Source organism: Oncorhynchus clarkii, chromosome 12 (genome assembly GCF_045791955.1).
Source record: "Oncorhynchus clarkii lewisi isolate Uvic-CL-2024 chromosome 12, UVic_Ocla_1.0, whole genome shotgun sequence".
In the NCBI taxonomy this organism is placed as follows: Eukaryota; Metazoa; Chordata; class Actinopteri; order Salmoniformes; family Salmonidae; genus Oncorhynchus; species Oncorhynchus clarkii.
The window spans coordinates 100,418,607-100,439,614 of record NC_092158.1 but is presented as its reverse complement, the minus strand read 5'-3'; the positions used below and the strand labels follow the sequence as shown (position 1 = coordinate 100,439,614).

Below are 21,008 nucleotides of genomic sequence, written 5' to 3'. Positions count from 1 at the left end.
GTGCTCAAAGAGGACCGAATCTGACAAATGAGATCCGTGCAACACTGTTGCGTGGAGGGATGCTGGACTATTGAATATAGTTTTTTTTTTGAGGGTCAGGGGGAAGGCCTGTTCACAGCAAGAGAGGGAGATAGTAAACACGTTTTTGGCCAACAATGCTATAACACTCAAGCAGCTCCAAGCTAACATTGTCAATAACCACGCCATTTTCAACGATATCCATCAGGTCTCAACATCAACACTGGCACGCATCCTAAAAAAAAACATATTCAAATGAAGCAAATTTATTGAGTGAAATCAGTAGTACTGCTAGGTTTTACACAGTAATAATATACATCTGCCTCACTCTCAGAGAAATCAGTAGTACTGCTAGGTTTGACACAGTAATAATATATATCTGCCTCACTCTCAGAGAAATCAGTAGTACTGCTAGGTTTTACACAGTAGTAATATATATCTGCCTCACTCTCAGGGAAATCAGTAGTACTGCTAGGTTTTACACAGTAATAATATATATCTGCCCCACTCTCAGAGAAATCAGTAGTACTGCTAGGTTTTACACAGTAATAATATATATCTGCCTCACTCTCAGAGATATCAGTAGTACTGCTAGGTTTTACACAGTTTTACACAGTAATAATATATATCTGCCTCACTCTCAGAGATATCAGTAGTACTGCTAGGTTTTACAGTCAAATGTGACTGACTGGCTAAATTTGGGCTCCTGTGGCAACATTTGAAATTGTGTTTTTTACATTGGATAAAATTAGAGATTTTTATTTTTATTTTTCTTTATTTTATTTCATATTTATTTACCTTTTGGTTGGCCAGTTGAGAACACCGTTATTTACCCAGGTTGGCCAGTTGAGAACACCTTTATTTAACCAGGTTGGCTAGTTGAGAACACCTTTATTTAACCAGGTTGGCCAGTTGAGAACACCTTTATTTAACCAGGTTGGCTAGTTGAGAACACCTTTATTTACCCAGGTTGGCCAGTTGAGAACAAGTTCTCATTTACAACTGCAACCTCGCCAACATAAAGCATAGCAGTGAGACACAAACAAGAACACAGACCCTCTATAACCACAGTGGTTATTATTTAGTCCTATAGTGCTGACCTGTTGACCCTCTATAACCACAGTGGTTATTATTTAGTCCTATAGTGCTGACCCTCTATAACCACAGTGGTTATTATTTACTCCTATAGTGTTGACCTGTTGACCCTCTATAACCACAGTGGTTATTATTTACTCCTATAGTGCTGACCTGTTGACCCTCTATAACCACAGTGATTATTATTTACTCCTATAGTGCTGACCTGTTGACCCTCTATAACCACAGTGGTTATTATTTAGTCCTATAGTGCTGACCTGTTGACCCTCTATAACCACAGTGATTATTATTTACTCCTATAGTGTTGACCCTCTATAACCACAGTGGTTATTATTTAGTCCTATAGTGCTGACCCTCTATAACCACAGTGGTTATTATTTACTCCTATAGTGTTGACCTGTTGACCCTCTATAACCACAGTGGTTATTATTTACTCCTATAGTGCTGACCTGTTGACCCTCTATAACCACAGTGATTATTATTTACTCCTATAGTGCTGACCTGTTGACCCTCTATAACCACAGTGGTTATTATTTAGTCCTATAGTGCTGACCTGTTGACCCTCTATAACCACAGTGATTATTATTTACTCCTATAGTGTTGACCCTCTATAACCACAGTGGTTATTATTTGCTCCTATAGTGCTGACCCTCTATAACCACAGTGATTATTATTTACTCCTATAGTGTTGACCTGTTGACCCTCTATAACCACAGTGGTTATTATTTAGTCCTATAGTGCTGACCTGTTGGCCCTCTATAACCACAGTGGTTATTATTTAGTCCTATAGTGCTGACCTGTTGACCCTCTATAACCACAGTGGTTATTATTTACTCCTATAGTGCTGACCTGTTGACCCTCTATAACCACAGTGGTTATTATTTACTCCTATAGTGTTGACCTGTTGACCCTCTATAACCACAGTGATTATTATTTACTCCTATAGTGTTGACCCTCTATAACCACAGTGATTATTATTTACTCCTATAGTGTTGACCTGTTGACCCTCTATAACCACAGTGGTTATTATTTAGTCCTATAGTGCTGACCTGTTGGCCCTCTATAACCACAGTGATTATTATTTACTCCTATAGTGCTGACCTGTTGGCCCTCTATAACCACAGTGGTTATTATTTAGTCCTATAGTGCTGACCTGTTGACCCTCTATAACCACAGTGGTTATTATTTACTCCTATAGTGCTGACCTGTTGACCCTCTATAACCACAGTGGTTATTATTTAGTCCTATAGTGCTGACCTGCTGACCCTCTATAACCACAGTGATTATTATTTACTCCTATAGTGTTGACCTGTTGACCCTCTATAACCACAGTGATTATTATTTACTCCTATAGTGTTGACCCTCTATAACCACAGTGATTATTATTTACTCCTATAGTGTTGACCTGTTGACCCTCTATAACCACAGTGGTTATTATTTACTCCTATAGTGCTGACCCTCTATAACCACAGTGGTTATTATTTACTCCTATAGTGTTGACCCTCTATAACCACAGTGGTTATTATTTACTCCTATAGTGTTGACCTGTTGACCCTCTATAACCACAGTGGTTATTATTTACTCCTATAGTGCTGACCCTCTATAACCACAGTGGTTATTATTTAGTCCTATAGTGCTGACTTGTTGACCCTCTATAACCACAGTGGTTATTATTTACTCCTATAGTGTTGACCTGTTGACCCTCTATAACCACAGTGGTTATTATTTACTCCTATAGTGTTGACCCTCTATAACCACAGTGGTTATTATTTAGTCCTATAGTGCTGACCTGTTGACCCTCTATAACCACAGTGGTTATTATTTACTCCTATAGTGCTGACCTGTTGACCCTCTATAACCACAGTGATTATTATTTACTCCTATAGTGTTGACCCTCTATAACCACAGTGATTATTATTTACTCCTATAGTGTTGACCTGTTGACCCTCTATAACCACAGTGGTTATTATTTAGTCCTATAGTGCTGACCCTCTATAACCACAGTGGTTATTATTTAGTCCTATAGTGCTGACCTGTTGACCCTCTATAACCACAGTGGTTATTATTTACTCCTATAGTGCTGACCTGTTGACCCTCTATAACCACAGTGGTTATTATTTAGTCCTATAGTGCTGACCCTCTATAACCACAGTGATTATTATTTACTCCTATAGTGTTGACCCTCTATAACCACAGTGATTATTATTTACTCCTATAGTGTTGACCTGTTGACCCTCTATAACCACAGTGGTTATTATTTAGTCCTATAGTGCTGACCTGTTGACCCTCTATAACCACAGTGGTTATTATTTAGTCCTATAGTGCTGACCCTCTATAACCACAGTGGTTATTATTTACTCCTATAGTGCTGACCCTCTATAACCACAGTGGTTATTATTTACTCCTATAGTGCTGACCTGTTGACCCTCTATAACCACAGTGGTTATTATTTACTCCTATAGTGCTGACCCTCTATAACCACAGTGATTATTATTTACTCCTATAGTGTTGACCTGTTGACCCTCTATAACCACAGTGGTTATTATTTAGTCCTATAGTGCTGACCTGTTGGCCCTCTATAACCACAGTGGTTATTATTTAGTCCTATAGTGCTGACCTGTTGACCCTCTATAACCACAGTGGTTATTATTTACTCCTATAGTGCTGAACTGCTGACCCTCTATAACCACAGTGGTTATTATTTACTCCTATAGTGTTGACCTGTTGACCCTCTATAACCACAGTGATTATTATTTACTCCTATAGTGTTGACCCTCTATAACCACAGTGATTATTATTTACTCCTATAGTGTTGACCTGTTGACCCTCTATAACCACAGTGGTTATTATTTAGTCCTATAGTGCTGACCTGTTGGCCCTCTATAACCACAGTGATTATTATTTACTCCTATAGTGCTGACCTGTTGGCCCTCTATAACCACAGTGGTTATTATTTAGTCCTATAGTGCTGACCTGGTGACCCTCTATAACCACAGTGGTTATTATTTACTCCTATAGTGCTGACCTGTTGACCCTCTATAACCACAGTGGTTATTATTTAGTCCTATAGTGCTGACCTGCTGACCCTCTATAACCACAGTGATTATTATTTACTCCTATAGTGTTGACCTGTTGACCCTCTATAACCACAGTGATTATTATTTACTCCTATAGTGTTGACCCTCTATAACCACAGTGATTATTATTTACTCCTATAGTGTTGACCTGTTGACCCTCTATAACCACAGTGGTTATTATTTAGTCCTATAGTGCTGACCCTCTATAACCACAGTGGTTATTATTTACTCCTATAGTGTTGACCCTCTATAACCACAGTGGTTATTATTTACTCCTATAGTGTTGACCTGTTGACCCTCTATAACCACAGTGGTTATTATTTACTCCTATAGTGCTGACCCTCTATAACCACAGTGGTTATTATTTAGTCCTATAGTGCTGACCTGTTGACCCTCTATAACCACAGTGGTTATTATTTACTCCTATAGTGTTGACCTGTTGACCCTCTATAACCACAGTGGTTATTATTTGCTCCTATAGTGTTGACCCTCTATAACCACAGTGGTTATTATTTAGTCCTATAGTGCTGACCTGTTGACCCTCTATAACCACAGTGGTTATTATTTACTCCTATAGTGCTGACCTGTTGACCCTCTATAACCACAGTGATTATTATTTACTCCTATAGTGTTGACCCTCTATAACCACAGTGATTATTATTTACTCCTATAGTGTTGACCTGTTGACCCTCTATAACCACAGTGGTTATTATTTAGTCCTATAGTGCTGACCCTCTATAACCACAGTGGTTATTATTTAGTCCTATAGTGCTGACCTGTTGACCCTCTATAACCACAGTGGTTATTATTTACTCCTATAGTGCTGACCTGTTGACCCTCTATAACCACAGTGGTTATTATTTAGTCCTATAGTGCTGACCCTCTATAACCACAGTGATTATTATTTACTCCTATAGTGTTGACCCTCTATAACCACAGTGATTATTATTTACTCCTATAGTGTTGACCTGTTGACCCTCTATAACCACAGTGGTTATTATTTAGTCCTATAGTGCTGACCTGTTGACCCTCTATAACCACAGTGGTTATTATTTAGTCCTATAGTGCTGACCCTCTATAACCACAGTGGTTATTATTTACTCCTATAGTGCTGACCCTCTATAACCACAGTGGTTATTATTTACTCCTATAGTGCTGACCTGTTGACCCTCTATAACCACAGTGGTTATTATTTACTCCTATAGTGCTGACCCTCTATAACCACAGTGGTTATTATTTAGTCCTATAGTGCTGACCTGTTGACCCTCTATAACCACAGTGGTTATTATTTACTCCTATAGTGCTGACCTGTTGACCCTCTATAACCACAGTGATTATTATTTGACCCTGCCCTTGACTAACATACATAAAAGCTGGTAACACAATAAAATAACAAGAATGAGACTATAAGGAGTACCAGTACTGAGTCAATGTGCAGGGTACCAGGTAGTTGAGGTAATAATGAGACTATAAGGAGTACCAGTACTGAGTCAATGTGCAGGGTACCAGGTAGTTGAGGTAATAATGAGGCTATAAGGAGAACCAGTACTGAGTCAATGTGCAGGGTACCAGGTAGTTGAGGTAATAATGAGACTATAAGGAGAACCAGTACTGAGTCAATGTGCAGGGTACCAGGTAGTTGAGGTAATAATGAGACTATAAGGAGTACCAGTACTGAGTCAATGTGCAGGGTACCAGGTAGTTGAGATAATAATGAGGCTATAAGGAGTGCCAGTACTGAGTCAATGTCCAGGGGTACCAGGTAGTCGAGGTAATAGTGAGACTATAAGGAGTACCAGTACTGAGTCAATGTGCAGGGGTACCAGGAAGTTGAGGTAATAATGAGACTATAATGAGAACCAGTACTGAGTCAATGTGCAGGGTACCAGGTAGTTGAGGTAATAATGAGACTATAAGGAGTACCAGTAATGAGTCAATGTGCAGTGTACCAGGTAGTTGAGGTAATAATGAGACTATAAGGAGAACCAGTACTGAGTCAATGTGCAGGGTACCAGGTAGTTGAGGTAATAATGAGACTATAAGGAGTACCTGTACTGACTCAATGTGCAGGGTACCAGGTAGTTGAGGTAATAATGAGACTATAAGGAGTACCAGTACTGAGTCAATGTGCAGGGTACCAGGTAGTTGAGGTAATAATGAGGCTATAAGGAGAACCAGTACTGAGTCAATGTGCAGGGTACCAGGTAGTTGAGGTAATAATAACACTTTAAGGAGTACCAGTACTGAGTCAATGTGCAGGGTACCAGGTAGTTGAGGTAATAATGAGACTATAAGGAGTACCAGTACTGACTCAATGTGCAGGGTACCAGGTAGTTGAGGTAATAATGAGACTATAAGGAGTACCAGTACTGAGTCAATGTGCAGGGTACCAGGTAGTTGAGGTAATAATGAGACTATAAGGAGAACCAGTACTGAGTCAATGTGCAGGGTACCAGGTAGTTGAGGTAATAATGAGACTATAAGGAGTACCAGTACTGAGTCAATGTCCAGGGGTACCAGGTAGTTGAGGTAATAATGAGACTATAAGGAGTACCAGTACTGAGTCAATGTGCAGGGTACCAGGTAGTTGAGGTAATAATGACACTTTAAGGAGTATCAGTACTGAGTCAATGTCCAGGGGTACCAGGTAGTTGAGGTAATAATGAGACTATAATTGAGATAATACAGTGCCTTGCGAAAGTATTCGGCCCCCTTGAACTTTGCGACCTTTTGCCACATTTCAGGCTTCAAACATAAAGATATAAAACTGTATTTTTTTGTGAAGAATCAACAACAAGTGGGACACAATCATGAAGTGGAACGACATTTATTGGATATTTAAAACTTTTTTAACAAATCAAAAACTAAAAAATTGGGCGTGCAAAATTAATACATCAATAATATATGTCTTGTGCTTTTGGCAATAATTTATGTAAAATAATTACGTATAAAAAGTGATACCATGTGTGTCTCTAAAGCGTTTTGTCTTCATTTTGGCAGATTAACTCATGCTTATTCCCCAAGATTAACTCAGGTTTTCACCCAGTGGTTAAGGAGTTGGACCTGTGGCCTAAAGGTGGCTGGTTTGAATCCCGGTTGAAATGTGCTATTTGGTAACCACTAGGGTTGCATGATGTCATTTATTGACGGCTGGAAGTCGCACTCTGTCTTTTCTATTCCGAGATGGTTTACTCGCAATATCAGATATTAACATGATTTTTTATAATGAATGTATACTGAGGTTGAGGTTCTGACTAGTGATTATTTACCCGGGATTCAATACCTGCTATAGTCACTTTTTTTTTCTCTCCCAAAAGCAACACAGCCCAAATACGAGATATATAGCTAACTAAAGTAATGAGTAACCACATTAGAAAATCATGGTACATATACTCTGTGGTTGCATTCTATTTTATGTCCATCATATTGCTGCTTGTAGCCTATGACTGATGCTTCATGGTCTTATGCTGCCGTCTATTGGACATTTTGCAATGAAAAGTTATTAATTCATGTACAGACGTTGGAGGGGCAGCTGAGAAATAAAGGGTATTTTTCTGGTTAATTCCTTAGATCAGTCTCAAACCTGCCCCACCTTTCCCACGACAATTGCTGGACTTTCACATAGAGGTTACTAGGTCACCCAGTTCAAACCACATATGAAAAATAAAACAGATGTGGCTTGTTGATCAAGTGTTCTGCCTTGCAATAATAAAGGGTTAATGTTAATGCTAAATAGGTCATACGTAGGGTTAGATGCTGATGTAAAAAGGACTTTATAAATACATTTGATTGATTGTTAGGTTTAGGGATTTTAAGGCAAAAAACAGTATTGGGTTAACAGCTCTCTTGCTCCTCCCTGTGGCCTTCTCTGGGTACTACATAACTCATTCACGACACCTGCTAGGCTCATAATCTGAGGTAGCAACTGCGTCAGATCTACAAATCAATGAGCTAGACCTTTCCATTTGTTTTCTAACTCAGTGAATCTGCGCAGCTTTCACTCAATCCGATGTCTATGAACAAACATTTAGATGCATATCAAATTACCCAGCAGCCATTTAGAAACAACAAGTCATCAAAAAAAAATGTTATTTCGTAATTAAAAAATGTCTTCTGGCTGTTTAAATCTGCCACATCTTGAAAAAGAGGACAGGGACATACGTTTTGGTTAGGTGGTATACTGTATCCTCAGACACTTCCTAACCTCCTATAAAGGGTTCTATATATACTGTATACTCAGACACTTCCTAACCTCCTATAAAGGGTTAAATATATATTCTATATATACTGTATACTCAGACACTTCCTAACCTCCTATAAAGGGTTCTATATATATTCTATATATACTGTATACTCAGACACTTCCTAACCTCCTATAAAGGGTTCTATATATATTCTATATATACTGTATACTCAGACACTTCCTAACCTCCTATAAAGGGTTCTATATATATTCTATATATACTGTATACTCAGACAGGTTAACCTCCTATAAAGGGTTCTATATATATTCTATATATACTGTATACTCAGACACTTCCTAAACCTCCTATAAAGGGTTCTATATATATTATGTAAAACAAACATTCTATGTTTTTTTATAACAATATGTTGAGATCTGGGACCACATCCACAAAGTGTCTCAGAGTAGAAAATTGGTCGTATAAGTGCTGAGAATAAAGACAGTTTACACTTATGGGTATAAATTAACTAGTTACCTACCCATTACCTAAATTACCTACCCACCTAGTCGGCAGATATTTAGGACACCTGGTGAGCTGTCCTAAGTAGTTAAGAGTTAACAGCAGGTGTCCTAAGTAGTTAAGAGTTAACAGCAGGTGTCTTGATAATACTATAGAATAATTCAGTTAGTCAGTGGTTCCTGAGCCACATGTAATTACTTTGAGTAGTTAAAATAATGTTTTATATATGCAACAGTATGTCTTGTGCTTTTGGCAATGATTTATGTATAATAATTATAATAAGTCATACCATTTATGTCTGCACAGCATTGTGTCTTCATTTTGGCAGATTAACTCAGGTTTTTGCCCAGCAGCTAAGGAGTTGGTGCTGTGGCCAAAAGGTGGCTGGTTCAAATCCCGGGCCGGGAAAACAACACCAGAAGTGATCTGATGACTGGAAGGCTGCTGGGTTCACATCCTCTAAACATTAACCTTCACCAGAAGTGATCTGATGACTGGAAGGCTGCTTGATTCACATCCTCTAACCTTCACCAGAAGTGATCTGATGACTGGAAGGCTGCTGGATTCACATCCTCTAAACATTAACCTTCACCAGAAGTGATCTGTTGATTGGAGGGCTGCTTGATTCACATCCTCTAAACATTAACCTTCACCAGAAGTGATCTGATGACTGGAAGGCTGCTTGATTCACATCCTCTAAACATTAACCTTCACCAGAAGTGATCTGATGACTGGAAGGCTGCTTGATTCACATCCTCTAAACATTAACCTTCACCAGAAGTGATCTGATGACTGGAAGGCTGCTTCATTCACATCCTCTAAACATTAACCTTCCGTTGATCACAACTCTAGAGGTTCTTCTTCACATAACCAAAATATACATATAATGTTTTAGTGGTTCCATATATTAAGGAAGTGATAGAAGCCTTTTTGGTTCTAGAAGGAACCTTCTGTTCTAAGAGTGTATAATAATAAACACGTTGTTCTTCTGATTATTTAATTATCTACATCATGTTATTTCAAGTTCTCCCTTTGGAGCACAACATCATGTTGTTAACTTACTTCTACCCCCTCCTTTTTTGAAAATTCTGTTAAAAATCGCGCAACTTTTCAGCGTCCTGCTACTCATGCCAGGAATATAGTATATGCATATGATTAGTATGTGTGGATAGAAAACACTCTGAAGTTTATAAAACTGGTTAAATCACGGCTGTGACTATAACAGATCGTGTGTTTCATTGAAAAATGCAAGAAAAACTGCTCTCTGAAAGCAAAAAATAATTTCCATAAGTCACTTCCACCAGTTGTTAAAAGAGAACAGAATTTAATGGGAATCTGCCTGCAATTCATACAAATTCCGCACGATGGCGCCATTGTACTAATTTTCAATTGAATTAATTGTTGGAAAATATATCTATCTGACCTCCATTTTCCCAGTCTTCACCCGGATGCAGTTGAGGGAGAGATCAGATGGCATTGTTTTTGAAGTGAGGACCTATTGAAGAGACATCGCCCTGTAATCATTTTGATAGATTATAAACGTTTAATAATACCTAAAGTTGGATTACAAAAGGATTTCGAAGTGTTTTGTGAAAGTTTATCGTCGACTTTTTTAATTTTAAAAAATTACGCAGCGTTTAAAAACGTTGATTTTTTCTGAATGACACAGCTTCCATACAAAGCTATTTTGGGTATATATGGACCGATTTAAACGAAAAAAAGACCCAATAGTGATGTTTATGGGGCATATAGGAGTGCCAAGAAAGAAGCTCGTCTAAGGTAATGAATGTTTTATATTTTATTTCTGCGTTTTGGGTAGCGCCGGCTATCGCAAAATCTGTTGTTTACGTGTCGAGCTGGCATTTTGGGGGGTGCATGCTATCAGATAATAGCTTCTGATGCTTTCGCCGAAAAGCATTTTAAGAATCTGACTTGCTGGCTAGGTTCACAACGAGTGTAGCTTTAATTCAATACCCTGCTTGTGAATTTTGATCAAAGATTGAGTTGTAACGAGTACATTTAGCATTTAGCGTAGCGCATTTGCATTTCCAGGGGCATACTTGGGACGTCTGCGTGTCAAGTATTCTCAAGAAGTTAAATAATAATCCTAAATTGGGCATGGATATAAATGGGGCATTTGAAGGCATCTAGGGTGTAATATGTGTTTGATGAATATGAACATTGTATTCAATGGATTCAAGGGACTTGATGCCTTCTATGCCAAAGCTATTTAGTGTTGTTAAATGGAAGTGAAGAGTGTTGATCAACGGAACTGTTGATATAACGGTTATATTGTCTAAAAGATGCATTCCATTATATTAGTCTATAATTAAGAGTAGGCAAAGTTGTCGTGTCATGTGAAAAATCTATCAAATGTCTAACATTACAACGAGTACAGTCAGGGTGCCGTGGAACCCCTGCAGTATCTCCACAGACCCCAGATTGAGAACCCCTGCAATACCTCCGCAGACCCCGGATTGAGAACCCCTGCAGTACCTCCGCAGACCCCGGATTGAGAACCCCTGCAGTACCTCCGCAGACCCCGGATTGAGAACCCCTGCAATACCTCCGCAGACCCCGGATTGAGAACCCCTGCAATACCTCCGCAGACCCCGGATTGAGAACCCCTGCAGTACCTCCACAGACCCCGGATTGAGAACCCCTGCAATACCTCCGCAGACCCCGGATTGAGAACCCCTGCAATACCTCCGCAGACCCCGGATTGAGAACCCCTGCAATACCTCCGCAGACCCCGGATTGAGAACCCCTGCAATACCTCCGCAGACCCCGGATTGAGAACCCCTGCAATACCTCCGCAGACCCCGGATTGAGAACCCCTGCAGTACCTCCACAGACCCCGGATTGAGAACCCCTGCAGTACCTCCGCAGACCCCGGGTTGAGAACCCCTGCAGTACCTCCACAGACCCCGGATTGAGAACCCCTGGAGTACCTCCACAGACCCCGGATTGAGAACCCCTAATTTAGCAGATGCTCTTATCCAGAGTAATTTACAGTAAGTGCTTTCATCTTAATTAAGATAGCTACGTGAGTATATATATATATATATATATATATATATATATATAAATATATATACCCATCTAAAATCTATTAGTTAAAAATCTGAGAACAGTAATATTGAAGGTACCCATAAGCAACCATTTCTGATTAAAAAACAAATGTGAACATTTTGGAAATAAACTCAGAATAATGATATCAAAAATTGTCATCTCACCTCTTAGCTTTGGTGTCAAGTTCCCCAGAGAGACTCATTTTAGAGGCAGGGACCCCCTCCTCTCTCTCCCCAGAGAGACTCATTTTAGAGCACTGACCCCTAAACAGAGATCCAAAATGTTGTTTGTGGTTAACACAGTAATTATTTATCATTTATTAATTATCTCTTATAAAACATTTATTAACAGACACAGAAACAATCAGATGATTTAATGCATCACATGAAAACGTAGTTGTGACATTTCATCTCCATGGTAAATGTCTGTAAAAATAATAAGTCACTGTTTGTCAAGGTAGTTATAGACAGTACAACAACAACAATAACAACAACAACAATAATAATAATAATAATAATAATAATAAGTCACTGTTTGTTAAGGTAATTATAGACAATACAGCAATAATAATAATAATAATAATAATAATAATAATAATATTAATAATAATAATAAGTCACTGTTTGTTAAGGTAGTTCTAGACAGTACAGCAACAATAATAATAATAATAATAATAATAATAAGTCACTGTTTGTTAAGGTAGTTATAGACAGTACAGCAACAATAATAATAAGTCACTGTTTGTTAAGGTAGTTATAGACAGTACAGCAACAATAATAATAATAATAATAATAATAATAAGTCACTGTTTGTTAAGGTAGTTCTAGACAGTACAGCAACAATAATCATAATAATAATAAGTTACTGTTTGTTAAGGTAGTTATAGACAGTACAGCAACAATAATAATAATAATAATAATAATAATAAGTCACTGTTTGTTAAGGTAGTTATAGACAGTACAGCAACAATAATAATAATAATAATAATAAATCACTGTTTGTTAAGGTAGTTATAGACAGTACAGCAACAATAATAACAACAATATTTAGAATAATAAGTCACTGTTTGTTAAGGTAGTTATAGACAGTACAGCAACAATAAGAATAATAATAAGTTACTGTTTGTTAAGGTAGTTATAGACAGTACAGCAACAATAATAATAATAATAAGTCACTGTTTGTTAAGGTAGTTATAGACAGTACAGCAACAATAATAATAATAATAAGTCACTGTTTGTTAAGGTAGTTATAGACAGTACAGCAACAATAATAATAATAAGTCACTTTTTGTTAAGGTAATTATAGACAGTACAGCAACAATAATAATAATAATAAGTCACTGTTTGTTAAGGTAGTTCTAGACAGTATAGCAACAATAATAATAATAGTAATGAGTCACTGTTTGTTAAGGTAGTTCTAGACAGTACAGCAACAATAATAATAATAATAATAATAATAACAATAATAAGTCACTGTTTGTTAAGGTAGTTCTAGACAGTACAGCAACAATAATAATAATAATAATAATAAGTCACTGTTTGTTAAGGTAGTTCTAGACAGCACAGCAACAATAATAATAATAATAATAATAATAATAATAAGTCACTGTTTGTTAAGGTAGTTCTAGACACTACAGCAACAATAATAATAATAATAATAACAATAATAATAATAAGTCACTGTTTGTTAAGGTAGTTCTAGACAGTACAGCAATAATAATAATAATAATAACAACAATAATAATAAGTCACTGTTTGTTAAGGTAGTTATAGACAGTACAGCAACAATAATAATAATAATAATAATAATAATAACAATAATAAGTCACTGTTTGTTAAGGTAGTTCTAGACAGTACAGCAACAATAATAATAATAATAATAATAAGTCACTGTTTGTTAAGGTAGTTCTAGACAGCACAGCAACAATAATAATAATAATAATAATAATAATAATAATAAGTCACTGTTTGTTAAGGTAGTTCTAGACAGTACAGTAACAATAATAATAATAATAATAAGTCACTGTTTGTTAAGGTAGTTCTAGACAGTACAGCAACAATAATAATAATAATAAGTCACTGTTTGTTAAGGTAGTTCTAGACACTACAGCAACAACAATAATAACAATAATAAGTCACTGTTTGTTAAGGTAGTTATAGACAGTACAGCAACAATAATAATAATAATAAGTCACTGTTTGTTAAGGTAGTTATAGACAGTACAGCAACAACAATAATAACAATAATAAGTCACTGTTTGTTAAGGTAGTTATAGACAGTACAGCAACAATAATAATAATAATAAGTCACTGTTTGTTAAGGTAGTTATAGACAGTACAGCAACAACAATAATAACAATAATAAGTCACTGTTTGTTAAGGTAGTTATAGACAGTACAGCAACAATAATAATAAGTCACTGTTTGTTAAGGTAGTTATAGACAGTACAGCAACAATAATAATAATAATAATAATAATAATAAGTCACTGTTTGTTAAGGTAGTTCTAGACAGTACAGCAACAATAATCATAATAATAATAAGTTACTGTTTGTTAAGGTAGTTATAGACAGTACAGCAACAATAATAATAATAATAATAATAATAATAAGTCACTGTTTGTTAAGGTAGTTATAGACAGTACAGCAACAATAATAATAATAATAATAATAAATCACTGTTTGTTAAGGTAGTTATAGACAGTACAGCAACAATAATAACAACAATATTTAGAATAATAAGTCACTGTTTGTTAAGGTAGTTATAGACAGTACAGCAACAATAAGAATAATAATAAGTTACTGTTTGTTAAGGTAGTTATAGACAGTACAGCAACAATAATAATAATAATAAGTCACTGTTTGTTAAGGTAGTTATAGACAGTACAGCAACAATAATAATAATAATAAGTCACTGTTTGTTAAGGTAGTTATAGACAGTACAGCAACAATAATAATAATAAGTCACTTTTTGTTAAGGTAATTATAGACAGTACAGCAACAATAATAATAATAATAAGTCACTGTTTGTTAAGGTAGTTCTAGACAGTATAGCAACAATAATAATAATAGTAATGAGTCACTGTTTGTTAAGGTAGTTCTAGACAGTACAGCAACAATAATAATAATAATAATAATAATAACAATAATAAGTCACTGTTTGTTAAGGTAGTTCTAGACAGTACAGCAACAATAATAATAATAATAATAATAAGTCACTGTTTGTTAAGGTAGTTCTAGACAGCACAGCAACAATAATAATAATAATAATAATAATAATAATAATAAGTCACTGTTTGTTAAGGTAGTTCTAGACACTACAGCAACAATAATAATAATAATAATAACAATAATAATAATAAGTCACTGTTTGTTAAGGTAGTTCTAGACAGTACAGCAATAATAATAATAATAATAACAACAATAATAATAAGTCACTGTTTGTTAAGGTAGTTATAGACAGTACAGCAACAATAATAATAATAATAATAATAATAACAATAATAAGTCACTGTTTGTTAAGGTAGTTCTAGACAGTACAGCAACAATAATAATAATAATAATAATAAGTCACTGTTTGTTAAGGTAGTTCTAGACAGCACAGCAACAATAATAATAATAATAATAATAATAATAATAATAAGTCACTGTTTGTTAAGGTAGTTCTAGACAGTACAGTAACAATAATAATAATAATAATAAGTCACTGTTTGTTAAGGTAGTTCTAGACAGTACAGCAACAATAATAATAATAATAAGTCACTGTTTGTTAAGGTAGTTCTAGACACTACAGCAACAACAATAATAACAATAATAAGTCACTGTTTGTTAAGGTAGTTATAGACAGTACAGCAACAATAATAATAATAATAAGTCACTGTTTGTTAAGGTAGTTATAGACAGTACAGCAACAACAATAATAACAATAATAAGTCACTGTTTGTTAAGGTAGTTATAGACAGTACAGCAACAATAATAATAATAATAAGTCACTGTTTGTTAAGGTAGTTATAGACAGTACAGCAACAACAATAATAACAATAATAAGTCACTGTTTGTTAAGGTAGTTCTAGACAGTACAGCAACAACAATAATAACAATAATAAGTCACTGTTTGTTAAGGTAGTTATAGACAGTACAGCAACAACAATAATAACAATAATAAGTCACTGTTTGTTAAGGTAGTTCTAGACAGTACAGCAACAACAATAATAACAATAATAAGTCACTGTTTGTTAAGGTAGTTCTAGACAGTACAGCAACAATAATAATAATAAGTCACTGTTTGTTAAGGTAGTTCTAGACAGTACAGCAACAATAATAATAATAATAAGTCACAGTCTGTTAAGGTAGTTCTAGACAGTACAGAAACACAAGGCCATGTCTCACACTTGTTTTTATTCACCAAAAGTGGCTATTTACTGTCTTTCAATCTGTTATTTTCTAAACGTATCTGAGAATGTAAGACAGAAGGGCTAAAACGGACATGATTGATCTGAGGGGGAAATCATTGATGCATTCAGAAAGGTTTTATGCAACAAGTAAGAGATTTTATATTATGTAAAGTAGACTAGGTTATAATGTATAGTAGTGGGTTGTTAGTGATATGTAGATGTTATATTATGTAAAGTAGACTAGGTTATAATGTATAGTAGTGGTTTGTTAGTGATATGTAGATGTTATATTATGTAAAGTAGACTAGGTTATAATGTATAGTAGTGGTTTGTTAGTGATATGTTATATTATGTAAAGTAGACTAGGTTATAATGTATAATAGTGGGTTGTTAGTGATATGTTATATTATGTAAAGTAGACTAGGTTATAATGTATAGTAGTGGGTTGTTAGTGATATGTAGTTGTTATATTATGTAAAGTAGACTAGGTTATAATGTATAGTAGTGGGTTGTTAGTGATATGTTATATTATGTAAAGTAGACTAGGTTATAATGTATAGTAGTGGGTTGTTAGTGATATATAGATGTTATATTATGTAAAGTAGACTAGGTTATAATGTATAGTAGTGGGTTGTTAGTGATATATAGATGTTATATTATGTAAAGTAGACTAGGTTATAATGTATAGTAGTGGGTTGTTAGTGATATGTTATATTATGTAAAGTAGACTAGGTTATAATGTATAGTAGTGGGTTGTTAGTGATGTGTAGATGTTATATTATGTAAAGTAGACTAGGTTATAATGTATAATAGTGGGTTGTTAGTGATATGTAGATGTTATATTATGTAAAGTAGACTAGGTTATAATGTATAGTAGTGGGTTGTTAGTGATATGTTATATTATGTAAAGTAGACTAGGTTATAATGTATAGTAGTGGGTTGTTAGTGATATGTAGATGTTATATTATGTAAAGTAGACTAGGTTATAATGTATAGTAGTGAGTTGTTAGTGATATGTTATATTATGTAAAGTAGACTAGGTTATAATGTATAGTAGTGGGTTGTTAGTGATATGGAGATCAAGGTCTATACCTCGGCTACAGCCTACATATATTTGGTGGCGGAGGAAAAATTGTCTTGGGCAGTTTGGGGAAGGCCCTTTCCAGTTTCAGCATGACAATGTCCCCGTGCACAAAGCGAGGTCCATACAGAAATGGCTTGTCGAGATCGGTGTGGAAGAACTTGACTGGCCTGCACAGAGCCCTGACCTCAACCCCATCAAACACCTTTGTGATGAATTGGAACGCTGACTTCGAGCCAGGCCTAAAAACCCAACATCAGTGCCCGACCTCCCTAATGGTCTTGTGGCTGAACGGAAGCAAGTCCCCGTAGCAATGTTCCAACAACTAGTGGAAAGTCTTCCCAGAAGAGTGGAGGCTGTTCTTGCAGCAAAGGACTGACCAACTCCATAGGAATGCCTATGATTTTGGAATGAGATGTTCGACTAGCAAGTGTCCACATACTTTTGGTCATGTAGTGTATATCGCCTAATCTAAATCAAATCAAATGTTATTGGTCACAATGTCAGAGCGGCATAGACTAAGATACAGTAGAATAGTATAGAATACAGTATATACATATGAGATGAGTAATGCATAGACTAAGATACAGTAGAATAGTATAGAATACAGTATATCCATATGAGATGAGTAAGGTCAGATATTTATAGCCAGATTCTTTTCACAACATTTCCAACAGAGACCATCAGGTTGGTCGGCATGATTAGTGATCATACTGTAGCTCAAACCTACTGTGACTGTTGAATGTCTGACGACGACCTAACTTTATAATAGTTCGTAGCCGACCTACCAGAATCTGCCCGTCTTTCCTTCAAATCAACACATTTATCTGTCTTCTAATGCAGTGGTGTAAAGTACTTCAGTAAAATACTTTAAAGTACTACTTCAGTAGTTTTGGGGGGAATCTGTCCTGTACTTTAATATTTATATTTTAACAACTTTTACTTTTACTTCACTACATTCATAAAGAAAATGATGTATTTTTAACTCTGAACATTTTCCCGACACCCAAAAGTACTCTTTACATGTTGAATGCTTAGCAGGACAGAAAATGGACTCACTAAACACAAATGCTTTGTTTTTAAATGATGACTGAGTGTTGGAGTGTGACCCTGGCTATCCGTATATTAAAATAACATGAAAATTGTGCCGTCTGGTTTGATTAATATAAGGAATTTAAATTATTACTACTTTACTTTTTACTTTGATACTTAATTATATTTCAAACCAAATACTTTTAGACTTTTCCTAAAGTAGCATTTTACTGGGTGACTTTCACTTGTACTGGAGTCATTTTCTATTATTTTCTATTTTCGCCAGCAGCATATCACCCTGCATTCCACCCTGCATACCACCCTGCATACCACCCTGCATACCACCCTGCATGCCACCCTGCATACCACCCTGCATACCACCCTGCATACCACCCTGCATACCACCCTGTATACCACCCTGCATACCATCCTGCATACCACCCTGCATACCACCCTGCATACCACCCTGCATACCACCCTGCATACCACCCTGTATACCACCCTGCATACCACCCTGCATACCACCCTGCATTCCACTGCTGGCTTCTGAAGCTAAGAAGGGTTGGTCCTGGTCAGTCCCTGGATGGGAGACCAGATGCTGCTGGAAGTGGTGTTGGAGGGCCAGTAGGGGGCACTTTCCTCTGGTTGAAACATATCCCAATACCCCCAGGGCAGTGATTTGGGACACTCTTTCCTCTGGTCTGAAAAAAATAATATATCCCACTGCCCTGTGTAGGGTGCTGTCTTTCGGATGGGATTTTAAACAGGTGTCCTGACGCTCTGAGGTCATTAAAGATCCCATGGCACTTATCGTAAGAGTAGGGGTGTTAACCCTGGTGTCCTGGCTAAATTCTCAATCTGACCATCACAGTCACCTAATAATCCCCAGTTAACAATTGGCTCATTCATCCCCCTCCTCTCCCCTGTAACTATTCCTCAGGTCGTTGCTGCAAATGAGAACGTGTTCTCAGTCAACTTACCTGGTAAAACAATGGATAAAACAAATTTAAAAAAGTATCTTTGCTCGGGAATGAAAAGTACTTTACATTTCATATGAGGAAATAAAGTAACGGTCACTGGGTGAATTAGTTGTGCATTGCCCGACTCCCCGGGGGAGCAGAGTTTAAGCATTTTAGACCATTCCATTGGTCCTTAAAATATATGTCCACTCAGCTGTAGCACCGGGCCATGCAAAACGATCCTCCCACTGTAGCAGAGACACAGAGTTCTAATCCCAGACGCGTTTCTTCAAGACATCTCTCTTAAATTATTTTTGAGAAACATATAATTTACTCTAAACCAAGTTTAGCTGTTTCTTTCCTCCAAGATGTGAGTTACTGTAGGACTTTAATAATTGTAAGCAGGCCTCCAAACCCAAAAGGTTTTAATTTGAGAATGTTCATTTGTATGTCTCAAATATTAATCTGTCTTAAAATATGTGATGATTAGTTGAATCAGGTGTGTAAGTGCTGGTAAGAACAAAAGGATGGAGAAACCCTGAGATAAACATAAAACCATATCATTGAAAAGCTCCTCCACCATCTTTACCAGACGTGTTACTGATAACATGTCGGACTACTGATTAGTTTACACTTTGAAAACTGCTGTCTGTCAGCAACTCAGCTCAAGTAGCAGTTCCACTAACTAGTAATATCTAATTCCAGGTATTAATTCTCTTACTCTGTCCATTAGAATAAATTATTGTTCAGAAATACTTACTTTATTTTTCAATAATCTCCATATAGTGTTTTCTGCTCTGTCGTCTCAAAATGGATCCTGAACAAAAGAACAACTTTACTTTCTGTTTCAGCTCAGCCGCCTCCCCACCCTGATAATAAAGTGTTATATTGGTATCTTCCACTAGATGGCAGTAAACACCTGCTGTAACTAGACATTACAACTATGTGTTCTGTTTCAGCTCAGCCGTCTCCCCGCCCTGATAATAAAGTGTTATATTGGTATCTTCCACTAGATGGCAGTAAACACCTGCTGTAACTAGACTTTACAACTATGTGTTCTGTTTCAGCTCAGCCGTCTCCCCACCCTGATAATAAAGTGTTATATTGGTATCTTCCACTAGATGGCAGTAAACACCTGCTGTAACTAGACTACAACTATGTGTTCTGTTTCAGCTCAGCCGCCTCCCCACCCTGATAATAAAGTGTTATATTGGTATCTTCCACTAGATGGCAGTAAACACCTGCTGTAACTAGACTTTACAACTATGTGTTCTGTTTCATACAGGCAGTGTCCCAGAGGAGGAGCTTTGCTCTAGGATCAGGTCCCCCTCTCCATGTAATCTGATTCATTATGATCTAGGATCAGGTCCCTTCTCTCCATGTAATCTGATTCATTATGATCTAGGATCAGGTCCCCCTCTCCATGTAATCTGATTCATTATGATCTAGGATCAGGTCCCTAATCTCTCCATGTAATCTGATTCATTATGATCTAGGATCAGGTCCCCTCTCCACGTAATTTGATTCATTATGATCTAGGATCAGGCCCCCCTCTCCATGTAATCTGATTCATTATGATCT

General features: G+C 36.4%; 1 protein-coding gene across 1 annotated transcript in view; it reads right to left on the bottom strand.

The window, feature by feature from the left end:
* Positions 1–20,360, bottom strand: part of LOC139421754 (NLR family CARD domain-containing protein 3-like) — a 28,717-nt gene extending 8,357 nt beyond the window's left edge. Inside the window, exons 1-2 of the mRNA XM_071172874.1 lie at positions 20,188–20,360; positions 12,130–12,228 (exon numbers count right to left, since the gene is read on the bottom strand). Coding sequence (XP_071028975.1) covers positions 12,130–12,212 — 83 coding nt within the window. The 5' untranslated portion in view covers positions 12,213–12,228; positions 20,188–20,360. The remainder of the gene's footprint in view (positions 1–12,129; positions 12,229–20,187) is intronic.
* Between the last annotated feature and the right edge of the window lie 648 nt (positions 20,361–21,008).